The following is a 13,783-nucleotide window of genomic DNA, read 5'->3' as shown; positions in this document are numbered from 1 at the left end:
GTAGCTGCATCACAATGGAATATATCATGCACCATCAGCAGTCGTTACTGGCTAAAGATGCACCAACTAGAAGAAAGGATTATACCAAACTTTCTTTCAGTGATATATTCCTTACAAAGATTTGTTAACACAGATGGGTAGAAAATCTGGTAGTAGCAAAGAGAGTTCTCAAGGTTTAGCTAAATATCAAGTTGTATGCATGAGTAGTTGATCAGAAGGAACTGACAAACCTGGGGACAAAATCCTTTGATGCATGTGATGATCCACTGATTACTGGGAAGATAGTCTTCTTCAAAAGTGTTGTAGAGGGAATAAATTCCTTCCTCACAAAATATCAGAGTCCCAAGCTATTTTTCTAGCCAAGGACATGTCACGTATGCTGACTGAGCTAATGGCAATATTCATCAAATGTAAAAACATTGAGAAAGCGAGTGTAAACTCATTCTTTATTTTGGGGAAAAAAGGATTGCAAGGACCTCACAATAAAATAGATGTGGGCATCAAAGCAGAATAGCCTCTGACAACTGCTAAAGTACCTTTACAAAAGATGGAATTTAGGATGGCATGCAAAGAATTTATGCAAGCAATGATACAGAAGCTACAGTGGAAAACACCAATCAGATATTCACTTGGGAGGAATCTACACTGATTGAATCCAAGTCATATAGCAACAGATCCTGACCTTTGTGTGTGTCAAATGAATCAAACATTAATGGTCTTGTGTGATCATAACAAGGCTGCAGTAGATGATTGTGATGTAGCATTGTCTGCATTCAGGTAGTCTTTTCAGTAAGGTTCCTATTTTGAAAACACAAGCTTGGATGCTTTCTTCTATGAATTATTCTTTGCACCTTGCAAAATGAAGTATGCCAAGGTTTGGTATATTGTGAGACTTGCTTTGCTTCTATTCTGTGATCACGTTAGCACTGAGTGGGGGGATATTCAGTAAACAAAATGTTGGAAAGGATAATTTGTGGCTCAAAGAAGTTATAGGGCCTTATTCAAGCAGCTGAGAGAATTCCTTTAATCTCAGATGATAATGCTAACAGCTTCATTTGCAAAGGAAAAGTACAATGCTTCTGTAAAATATCAAAGAAAGAAACTTTGTAGAATGGACGACAACTGCCTTTTGTGGAAATGCAAGTGTAGAGGATGATGTTTCAAAAGTCTTCCACCTTTTGTCTTCAGGTTGGACTTTCAAAACGTCATTCTCTACACTTGTGTCTCCACAACAGGTAATTGCCGTTCTTTTTACAAAGTTTCATCATTAATACTCTACCTAAACAATTTGTCAAAGAATACAAAGAAAGAAGGTAATTGAAAAGGAAAAACTTTCTGGATGAATTGACAAGTTTGAAAAATAGCAAGAAAACCATAGACTGATAAATAAGAACTTGAAAAAGAAAACAGTTGAACTAGAATATCAAGGAGAGAAAAGCAGAAAGTTTACTCTTAATAATGGTCGAATAGTGTGAGGAAGACAGCAAAATCTAAAACCCTGAAATTAGTTGAGTTCAATGAATAACTGGACTGGAAACTGAAAGAACAAGTTATTGTGCACAAAATTGTGTAAAGTATTTATCATTAATAGGTGAAAACAAAAAAACACTTTCTTAATTGTATTATATCTGCATATTCATTAAAATGTGTCATTTATAATAAAGTTTTGCTGAAAATCTATATTAGATCCCTTATATATTAAAACATGCACCTGGAAATTTGTGTTCAAGGAATTATAAAAAGTCCTGGAATGCTTTTAGGTATTGACAGTATGAACCCTGAGTACATGTCTACTTGCATAATTTGTCTCATGAGTAAGGAAAATTTGGAAAAAGTAAATGAATTTTACAAAATCCAGTGATACTCCTTGGATACAGAGAGCAAACACTTAATTTATCATTAGTGAAAAGAAAAACAAAAACATAATGGTAATTCTGGGGCATACTATGCATAAACATTGTATGAACTACAGTGACATTTTATGTCTACCATTGATTGTCATGGTAGCTGTAATAGATTATATTTCAATTAAATAAATTGTTCTGATTCAGAAAATTTTATTCCATTAATAAAACAGTTCCCAGCTCAACAGTTCTAGAAATAACTCCTAATATCCTGAGCATATTAAATCATTGATGTATTTGTATAGGAAAGAAATTAAAATGAGCAGTTTGATTATTTGGAGGAAACCTCATGGTTCAAAGATTGAAAACAAAGTTGAATTTTTTTATTTAACATTTACAGTTATTTACTTATCACAAATAACTAATAATTACCTTGTAAATTGTAAATAAGTAAACTTGTCTTAATTCCTTATAAAAGTAACTGTACATAATTAAATATTGCCTGTCATACATGAGGTCGCGATGTGTAGTTCTACATTGACTGGGGTCATTTGCAAGTGATATCACTATGAGATAGAATATCATCAGTGACAGTTAAGGAAAATCTGTAGAAAAGAGAATATTGTTTGTAATGTATATCAGTAGTTTGGAGATGCATTAAAAAAAAAAATTTGAAATATGGAATGCTCCATTGATAGTACTTAATGGCACATGTAAGGGTTTCTAGGAATATGTTGCTATTTGTAGAAACAATTGAATTTATGCCAGTGATTGACCAATATATGTCTTGTTTATGTAACTATTGTAGTGCATCTGAGTAATATATTAAGCTACTGTTTGCAGAGTCACCAGCACTAGCCCATTGAGTATTAGACTTGCACATCTTGTTCTGTTCTCACGATTGCATGCATTAGTAAAACAATTTCACACTTGGGTCAAATTAACAGCCATTTATAATGTACTGTTTGGTTGACTGGCTGGATAAAAGTCGAATTCAGCATCACATTGAAATAGAAAATGAACCATTTTGGTTCACTGAATAAAAGTGTGAGATCATGTCTCCCAAGACCCCACCTAAAAAGCAACTATCTTCAGTGCTTATATCACAAAAGTGCAAACTATAATTTTACTTTTTTTTAAAGCCTTACTCGTGTGGATTCCCAAAGTTGCCAGCTCTGTTTATCAGCCAACAAATAAGATGCAAGAGAGACAAAAGGTTTAAAGGCTGAAAGATAAATGAGCAAGTGCAGCTAAACACAATTAGATTAATAGTTCTTGTATGGGTTTGAAACTATAGGTTTTTCAGACACTGTATATACTTGAAATCAGGGTATTGATTATTATGGCAATTACATTGTGCTAATATGTTTGTGTTGAAGAAATGTTAGCATTTTTCATTGTTTCTAAAATCCAAGAACCATACCAAAATAAATGAGTGCCTTTAGTAAAAGTATTATTTAGTAGCAATTTGTATTTAATGTAATAAGCAATATTATATAAAAAAGAAAACCTTGACACAAAAATGTTGTATTTTTAATGTGGAAATATCTGTCAGTTTGCATTCAGTAACATTTGTGCCATTTACCTGTAGTATCTACAAGCAGAATTACATATTAAAATGGCTTAGGGATAATGCAACTGTAAATGTTGTAGGTGTTTCATGAGCAGGTCTCATACCTTGTATGAAGCATTCTGTTTGTATTATTTCAGTTTATAGCTTAGTTACCTATGAGTATAATTTAGTGATTGAACTTGATATGTGCAGTTTCAAATCATATGTAAAAATAACAGTATAGCCCAAATGATTTTGATTACAGGTTTTAATAACTGTGTTTATTAAATTTCAAATTATAATACACAAAAAGAATATGTTCACTTTTAAAACAATATTTTTTAAGCCAAAATATTTTTTTTTGTGATTTTAATCAAAGTTTAAGTGGTATGTACTGTCATAAACAAATCAATAAACTGCCTTTGTGGCATGTGTTCTGAAAAAATATCAATTTTGTAAGAATATGGTTGGTAATAGAATGTTGCAAGATAAAAAGCAAACTGTGACTCTTAATATGCAGCCTGATTTTTTATTATTAAACAATATAAGAGTAATGTTCCACAGTTTTACATTATAGGTAATGGCTCAACAGTATAAACAGATTATATTGTTGGGGACATCATGAACAGGGAAGTGTCTAGCAAAAGTTGGAGAATTACATTTTAACCAAGGTTTTAGAATGTTGTATGATGCCTTATTTGTACAAACTGATGTAGTGTAAAATATGTATTAACAAAGGAAAATATAAACTGTTTTATTATTCGTAAAGAGAAGTTGAATAATACACAGAAAATGCATACATATGTATACACGGACACACGATGTCATTCTTAAACTTTTGTTTTGCTTGTTTATAGATCAGATTTACACATTAATAGATAATAGGTTATGTGAAAAGTGTCAGTGTTCAGAAATACTCCTGCCAAAATGTTTTCATACCTGTCAATCAAACCTAGAGAATTTTCATTCTGGATTTGGAGCAATTTAATAAACATTTGGCCAAGGATGGCATAGTAGTTAGCATTCTTAGTCTATGAATATAAGGATTTATGATGTACATCTCATTATAGCAAAAATGCACTTCACACTTAGATGCCATAGTTGCACAGTAAGATAATTTTCAAATCAGAGTATTTATTCGCATAATAATTGAAATAAGAATTTGAATGGGTACTGTCAGTTGTCTCTGTTTTATCTATAGTTTTTAATTCATAGTTAATGCTGGCAATGCACTGATAGTCTAATCATGGTTTTGCACAAAATTTTAGAACATGAAGAACAAAAAAATATTTAGCTACCCACACTTGTTTTTCATAACATATGATGTCCTTTTCAGATTTTTCTTTCAAATAATTTGTAGTTTTATGTTTTTGAATGGGAAATCAAATATTAATGGTTTAACAAATTAATAAATATTCTAAATTTTAATATAGACTTGAGAAGTTTCCATAAATAAGCATGCATACTTTGTGGTAAAGAGAAATATGTGCAAGTTAAGCATTGATATAATGTGTTTTTTTTTTTGTTTTTTTTTATCTCCTTTCTTCTGTAGTTATCTGTAAATTGAAAATTAACCTTTACAATTATAATTATAGTTATTAAACCATCATACTGTTAATACTGTTTGTTTTTTCTTATCCACACAGTTAATTTCCTGAAAAGGAAGAAAACAAACTTCTAAATGCTATAAAATATTTTTGAGAGAAGTAATATAATAAATTTTAAAGTTATTTAGCAGTGCAGTAATGAATAATCTTACTAAAATGAATCCTTATAGTATGTAAGACCCAGTCCGGAACGCCTTGATGCTCAGATTCGTGCCATGGCTAGAACTCAGAATGTGCTAATTCAAACGCTTCTAGACCAGCAGCAGGAAGTGGTAAAAACTAACCATGCAATTGTGGAAGAGTTGAAATTAAACAGAACAGTTATTGAAGAGTTAAAGGTAATTGGTGATTATAATATTTTTTGTGGTTGAACTGTAGTTGTACAAGTATAATGATACTTTTTAATTTATTTTCCATGATGAAACACTATTGTAAGATTTCCAAGTTGTTGTAAGCTGTATTTTTAATATATTAGTGAGTTGAAAGGTTGTCAAGGAGATAATTATTTTCAAGTAACAGAGAAAATCAATGTATTTTTCTGAAGTGTTTGGATCTGCATTTACTGTTATACTTGAGTTATTTTGAATAAGTTAATTCTGTGTTATTCCTAGTATTTTTAGAGAGCTTCAAACATCATTTTTAACGTAGGGCTGTAACAGTTTGTGACAGTGTATAGGTTCATTCTTGTAGAAATGATAGAGGAAGAAATAACTTAATTTAGTATTGACACCTGAATGCTGAATGACTTTCACCATATAACTGAAAAGATTTTACTAATGAAAGAACAATGTTATAACATAATGTATACTTATTTAAAAATAATGAATATATGTTATTTTAATTTAGTTCCTAATTGTTTGTTTTTATAAGTTTAATATACATGTATTTTAGTAAACACATAAAGTGGGCTGAAAAATACAAAAATCTGCAAAAGGAAACCTAGCTTTTGGTTCAGCAGGAAAGATATCAGATTTTTATTACTTTATCTGACTGCATCTCAACATGAATTTTTATAGTAACATTTTGTAAATATAGAAGGTATAAAGGTTCAAGGTATAAATTGTATTGGATATGTATGTTTTTGGTATAAATATATCCTCTTATCAGATAACTTGTGTAGTGAGATCTATGTGGCTGTTAAGCTTTTCATGTAATGTAGTTTTGGAACTATATCTTATACTGTACTATATTGATAATAATAGTTTATAGAATTATTAATATGCTTCACCAGTATTTATGAGGTTTACCATAGTTGAGCATTATTCATATTGACAAATGAATAATAAGGTAGCAATGAGACAAAGAATGTTATAACAGGGCATTTATTCTTTCAACGTTTCAACTACAAATCTTCCTCAGGAGAGTGTTGTGCCATAGTGCTTTACCAGAGTATGTATACAAATTTTCCTGAATTAGGTTTTTGATCATTGCACTGTGCTTGCTCCCTGTCTGGCTCATTATCGTCATCTGTCAACCACCACCTGACCAGTAAGTGTCCTGCTGTTATCTTATGTTAATTTCACAGAAAGGACAACGACAACAAACAGAATGAGAGAGATTAGAAGATGATAGTTGTCCCCAGTGCTTGTGATGTCCCATCAATAGACAAATGAGACACACAGTCACAGATGTAATAACAAAAACAGAAATAAGAATTGGAGAGATGGACAGGAGACAAACACACAATAGACAGTAGAATAGTACACTGCATTCCAGTTGGTGGATGCAGTAAAAGTTGTATAGGTGAAACTGGCAAAGGTCTGACAATCAGAGTAAATGGGCATAAAGCAGATGCCAGAAGACAATACAAACAACATAATAGTAACATATGCAGAGGAAGCGATACATCTGGGTAAAGGGTAAGAAACTAAAATTTTCTGCAAAGGCAAAAGAAAAGCAACAAAGAAAAGATATAGAAACAAGTCATATCTTGTTAGTGAAGAGCAGAAACAGCAGTAAGCCTAGTGAGGCATGGTCAGAATGCTGATTGATTGGGTGGTGGTCAACAGACAAGGATAATGAACCAATCTGGGAGTAGCACAGTGTAATAATCAAGAGTTTAATCTGGGAAAATTTGTACACATACTCTTATAAATCGCTACTGTGCCACAGTCCCCCTGTAAAAGATTTGTAGTCAGAATGTTGAGAGAATAAAAACCCTGTTATAGCATTCCTAGTCTCATTGCTACATTAGCATCCTTAAACACAGCTTCTTAACATGCCCTGAATATTTGCATTAAGGTTCAAAATTAGTACTTGGTCACATTTAAAATAAGGGTTGATTTGAACTAGAATGTATACATTTTGCATATTAACATGCCAGTGTTACATTTGCATGTGCCTGGTTTAGATTTAAATCAGTAATTAATTGTGCCCTCTGGAATTCATTCTTTACATACAAACAAGTTCATATATAATCATTTATTTACTCAAACCAAATGACCTATAAGAGTTAATTTATAAAATGCAGATTTGGGAATGTTAATTTCTAATATAATTGAGTACATTGAACTTGTTTTAAGAGACTTCTGTTATAGAGAGATCATTTGTCTTGAAAAGCCAGTAAATTTTGTAACAAATATTATATTTTCTAAGTAAAAAAATTAAAAGAAGGAAATATATTTTTGAATTAATTTAATAAAATAATGTATATTAAAACCTTTGTTGACAAACTATCCCTTTTGCTAAACATTTTAGCTCTTGCAAAGTGCATAGATTCTCATAATAGGTTTATTAACTGGGTTTCAAATTTAAGTATTTATGCACTTAATTCAATCGAAAGATGTGTTGAAAGGTTGATGCTTAATATACCCAATTTTAATAAGACAAGAAAAAAAAAAGTGTGTGGTTGTAGAGCTATCTGAACTACCAAAATCTTTGGTTCAAAAACATGGAAAAATTGTTTTTTTTTTCATACTTATAAGCAATACTCTGTGCTCAGGGAAGTATTGAATATTATACAAGTCAATGTGTGACAGAGAGACTGGACATGATTTCACGATCCATGTTATGAATTTTATGTTCACAACCCCTGAAGAGTGATGAATAGTAAATTTCAAGCTAACAATCAAGGGTGGAGACATTTAAAAAACATAATTTCTTGATCCATGTTATGAATTTTATGTTCAATGCCCCTGAAGAGTCAACAGCAAATTTCAAGCTAACAATCAAAGATGGGCACATATTTAAAAAACCTAGTCATGTACTAAAACTGTGTTTTAGTTTGTTTGTTTTTTCAAACTTTGTGATACAATGATTACAATTTTTTACCTTTTCCAATAGCTTCTTTTTATTTGCAGCTTTTCGTGTTTTTTGTTTACTGTATTAAATATACATTGTCATACAAACTATGAATTTCTGGTTAACAACTAATAAACATTGTGAAGCAACAGATGTGTGGTGCCAGTAGATGTTTTCCATTGATTAGGCCTGATGGCTAGTATATGAGAAAGTTAAAGCCCTGTAATTTAGAAAATACTTTGACGGTGAACTTTTTTATTTACTAGTGTTGGAGTAAATAGTATACATTGTATTTTAAAGATATAGTATTGAGTAAGGAAGTTTAGATACTGTTAATATGAGTGTATTTTCCTTGTAACAAGTAATTAAATGTCTTTCTGTAATCCCTAGTCACATCAGGAAAATAAACAATTTTCTAAAGAGTATACAAATTCAAAAATTTGCCTAAATGTAGATTAGGGTTGTTAACTTTCTAAAGTATTTGTCCAGATCATAGATATTTTGTAAAAATAATTACCATTTAAGGGTTAGAAAAAAATATGCTGAAGAAAGGCAGTTTCAAGATTTTATATACATGTAAAGAATTGGTTAAGTAAGGGCCAATTTGGTTGCACGCTATCTGACTGAAATCTAGTATTTAGAAAGAACTTTGAACAGCATTAACACATCAAAGGGCTGTCATTGTATCATCTATGAATAAAGTATCGATTACTATACAACATTTTCTGTAATTCCATTTAAATGTTGGTAAAATTAAACCTATAGGAATTTGAAGAACAAGTAGATACAGAAAAGTCTATAGGAGCAAAAATATTATTGGTGAGTATTAACACCTAATGCATTAGGATGGTCAGAATTATTGGTCTTGCATATTTTGCAGTTCTTTAATAATTTCCTTATTTGTAAGAAAAATTAGTCATTATTAATCAAAGTTTTAAAAAGTTCTATAAAATATAGATACAGATGAGTTGCTGCACCAAAAGCTATATTTTCTTGTTTTTTTGTACTTTTTAGTTTATTTGTAATACTTCCAGTTATATTATCTTTTTTTTTGTAGATTTCATGCTGTATTTTATAACTAGGTGGATTTTAGACTTCATTTTAATGTTTTTTTTTGTTTTTATAGTGACATTACATTTATATTAGTTTTTGTAATTTAGTAATCTATTTAGAATTAAAGTTTTGGAATATTTTCCACACCTGTTAAATTTATTCTTAAAGGAACAACTCAAAGGTCTTCATTTGGTTGCGAAGTGCTGGCCTAAGCAAAGGTTCTCATCTAAGTCTAATGCTAGCCAAGCAAAGGAAGGAGAAAGTGAAGAAGAAGAAGAAGGAAAAGATCTTGATGAATATGAAGAAAATAACTATCTATCCTACTATCCAGAGTCTTTAGCTACTCATGATTTTAGAAATACTTTTGGTTATGGACCACCATCCATGGTGACTGGCCCCTCTGGGCCTTCGGGTGTAAACTATTATCAGCATAGTCAAGACTTGTCAATCAATCAGTACCATTATCCACCTCCAGCAGGACCACCTTCCCTTCACACTCCAAAATATTTTCCACCACCACCACCACTTGCTGCTTCAGGTCTTCCTTTTAGTGAAGGGCAACAGCTTCCACAGTTCTCCTTTCCTCCTCCTCCTCCTAATGCAGCTTCCCTCAGTGCTGGTCTAAGTAGGGCACCTGTTTTTGGTTGTCTGGGACATGAACCTGCTGCACCACTCCCACCTGGATCTATTGTGCCACCTTCTGGTCCACCACCTATGTTTAATGTTGCTCAGCCCTTAAGGGATGCTCCACATGCTTTTCAGATACCATTACCATCCACTGTGACAGCAGTGACTCAATCCATTACACTTTCAGGAGTCACTTTTTCACCTTCAGTACTTTCTTCTACTTCAGAACTGTTCCCCTCTTCAACTCCTTTACAACTTCAGATGTTGCTAAACAAGCCCCCTGTACTCTCCTCTCAGAAACCAGGTTCTCTGAGCAATAATTTCAGATTTGATGAAAGAGAGCAGGCTGCATCTGCTTTGTACAAACATTCAAAAGTAATCAGCTCACCAGTTTCTCCTGATAAAGATAAAAGTTTAGAAGGTGGAAGAGAAAGTGTTGGTTCAGATGGAGATCACAGTTTTGGTGGAGACTTCAAACCTTTGATTCCTCTTCCTGATGAAGTTCCTGTTCAGACTGGAGAAGAGGATGAAAAGGTTTGTTTTTGTTTTTAATAACTTTCAGTTTAAATGCATATAATCTAGAACCTTTTTTGTGCCTTGAACAATTATTTTAGAAGTAACACCAGTAGTAATTATTATTATTTTTTTTTTTTTAAATCTCAGCTATGTTTTATTATGGCTTTTTGACACCAAACATTTTTTGTGTATACTTAATAATTTTAGGTGCTGTTTGAGAACAGAGCAAAACTCTTTCGATTTGTTGACAAAGAATGGAAAGAGAGAGGAGTTGGAACAATTAAACTTTTACTTCATGAAATTTCAGGGAAAGTTCGTTTACTGATGAGAAGAGATCAGGTATGTTGCATTTTTTCAACCGTGGTAGTTTGTTTGTTTTTATACACCAATTACACTGAAAGTGAAAAATAAACATTATTTCAATAATACATGAGTTAACTAAACTAAACTAACATGGCAGGGATTCAGTTTAGAGAGAGAGAAATCAGAAGAGTTCTCTCTCCAACCGGGGTGTTCAGGAACGTTGTGGTTCCTCTTCGTCCCCTTTCGTGGATTGTTATTAAGATTAAGTGGTAGTTTTTTTTTTTTATTATTATTATTTTATTTAATAAATTAATTATTGTTATTATTCTTGACTTTTTGGGTGGAGGATGTCTCTAAATGTTGTTTTGGGTGGAGGCAAAGGCAGCAGTGGAAAGAAAGGCCGGGACCTGTCCCGAAAGGAAGAAGTTGGGCAGATGTGAACATGAATATAATTCATTCAAATCCAGATCAAATCAAACAGCACAATTGAGGGTCTGGCAAAAGAGTTGCCTGGGCTGGGATCTAGAAATCCAATGCCTAAAGATTTTGATGTGGGGGGGGAAATGGGAGTGCCCCGAGAAAACCACTTTCACCACGACAGGCGAAAGTTTTGCCTGTCGTGTGCCCTGTACCTGAAAAAAAGGAATTCATGTTAATAACAAGGATTTTATTTATTTAGATTCTTTGTTGAGTTGATTGTGATTCTTGAAATATGTTGTAAGGTGATATGTATTTTGTTGGTGCACTTGATAATTTGTGTAGTGATGCCGTTAGTTTGTTTCTATTTTCTGCTTTTAGATAATATTTGAGAGAAAGTTCTGTTATTCTATCTCTTATAGTTGGTAAATTACTAATTTGGTGTAGATAATTTGTTGGTGTAAATGATGGTAGGCTGAATGTGGATTTTAATATTCTGTTTTGTTGCACTTGGATTTTTTGGAGTGTGTTGTTTGACATGTTGTATGTTACTTGACATCCGTACTCTATTAGTGGACGGATGTAAGCCTTGTATATTTGTATAATGGTGTTTGGTGCACATTTCGATTGTTTACCAGTTATAGTCTTTAGATATGAAATCCTTTTTCTGATTGATGAGTGTATATTGTTTGTGTTTTTTCCATGTTAGTTTTGTGTCGAAAGTGACGCCAAGGAATGTGATGTTTTGCTCATGTTAATGGATGTGTTTCCAAGTGATAGTTTTATTTTTCTAGATTTTTCTTTGCTTCTTTAGTTTTCTATAGAAGGTGATTGCTTGTGTTTTTGTTGGATTTAACACGACCCTCCACTTGTTGCTCCATATTGAGACGTTGTTTAGTGATTCTTGTACGCGAGACATGGCCATTACTGGGTTTCTGGAGGTGCTCCAGATTGCGATGTCGTCTGCGTATTGTGAATTGTGTGTGTATATTAGATTTGGAAAAGGTATGTCACTGACGAAAATTATGTATAGAAGTGGAGAGAGGACTGATCCTTGGGGCACTCCTGCCGTTATATTAAATAATTTGGATATGGTTTTATTGACTTTTACTTGTGCTGTTCTATTGGTTAAGAAATTTGAAATCCATTTGACTATCGTGGGATTTATTTGTAGGTGATTTAGTTTGTATATGATGGCGTTGTGCCAAATGCTGTCGAATGCTTTTTTGACATCTAGGAATACCCCGATGGTTACTTGATTGTTGTTGTAAGCTTTGTAGGTTGATTCGGTGAGTCGTGTGAGGTGATCTGTTGTTTGTCTATTTTTTCTGGAGGCATTTTGAGATTCTGGGAGGATGTTGTTTGATTCGCAAAAATGGAGGAGACGGTTGGAGATAATTCTCTCCATCAGTTTGCCAAGGCAGCTTAACAGACTGATGGGGCAGAAATTATCTGGATTTGTTCTATTAGTTTGTTTCTTGGGGATCGTTGTTATGATGGCTTTTTTCCACGTGTCAGGGTAATACCCGGTCGCTAGTGAAATGTTCATGATGTTTGTGAGGTGTTGTAGTAGGAGAGTGGAACTTTTTTGAGAATAATATTTGGTATTTGGTCATGTCCGGGGAAGTGTTCTTCAAGTTTTGATATTAATCTTTAGTTCGGTTATGGTTATTTTTCTATTGATTGAATTTGAGTATGCTTCTAGTGTCTCGCCGGGGAATCCTGGTGAGAATGAAGCTTGGTTTGTATTTATGAAGTTGTTGACATGGTGTTGTGTGTCGAAATCTACTGAGTTTAAATCGCTAAAGAGGATTTGTAATAGTCAGCTAATAAGTCAGCTTTCTCTTCGTCCGTCCTTGCGATTTTATTGTTGTGTGTGATATGTTGTAGCATGTGATTTGTGCTTTTGTCTGAAGCAATACTCTTGAATTTTTTCCAGAATCCTTTTGGATTGTTCTTGGTTTTTCTAAGTTTTTACAGAAGTTATGCCAATTGTTTTCTCTGACTTTTTTAATTTCTTGTTTAATTTTTGTATTTGTTCTATTGATTTCTGTTTTAATGTGTGGATCGCGTGTGATGTAGTGTGTTCGTCTTAATTGTCTGTGTTTGATTATTAGTGCGTGAATTTTTGGTGTTAGAGTCCATTGAATAAGTGATTGTTTTCTTTTTGATTTAGGAATTGTGTTTTTATGGCTTTCTTTATGGCTTCTGTAATTTGATCAACATAGTTGTCTAGTTCTGTTTTGTTATTTACATGTTCGATTGGATGGGGTAACGATACATGAGTTTGTTGTTGTTGTTTTTTTTAAATGGTTTTAATGTATTCAAGTTTTAAACTCAGATGTTTCAGATGGTGTGCTTTGTGTTTGCATACATGGTATTTTAATTCTCAACATTTTTTAGTTTGTCAGTTGTCAGATAAAATAGTAATAAAAATCAGAGGGAAATATTTTTAATCAGTAATATACTACAGTTATAATTTGTTTTTAAATTAATATACAATACTGAGAATGATTATAGAAATATTGAATAAAAATGTAGGTTAATTTTTTCATTTCCAGTCATGGCCACACAATATAGAGTAGGGAAAAGTAAATATAGAAAGTGTAATTACTTCAGATTAA

The 13,783-nt window shown here is 32.4% G+C and overlaps 1 protein-coding gene across 1 annotated transcript in view; it reads left to right on the top strand.

Annotated features, from left to right (window-relative positions):
- LOC143231384 (E3 SUMO-protein ligase RanBP2-like) overlaps positions 1-13,783 on the top strand; it is a 122,928-nt gene that overhangs the window by 50,293 nt on the left and 58,852 nt on the right. Inside the window, exons 20-22 of the mRNA XM_076465929.1 lie at positions 5,174-5,341; positions 9,465-10,457; positions 10,647-10,778. Of these exons, the coding sequence (XP_076322044.1) occupies positions 5,174-5,341; positions 9,465-10,457; positions 10,647-10,778 (1,293 nt within the window). The remainder of the gene's footprint in view (positions 1-5,173; positions 5,342-9,464; positions 10,458-10,646; positions 10,779-13,783) is intronic.

Source organism: Tachypleus tridentatus, chromosome 11 (genome assembly GCF_004210375.1).
Source record: "Tachypleus tridentatus isolate NWPU-2018 chromosome 11, ASM421037v1, whole genome shotgun sequence".
Classification (NCBI taxonomy): Eukaryota; Metazoa; Arthropoda; class Merostomata; order Xiphosura; family Limulidae; genus Tachypleus; species Tachypleus tridentatus.
Note: the sequence above shows the minus strand (reverse complement) of the source record. Positions and strands in the feature narration are given on the sequence as shown.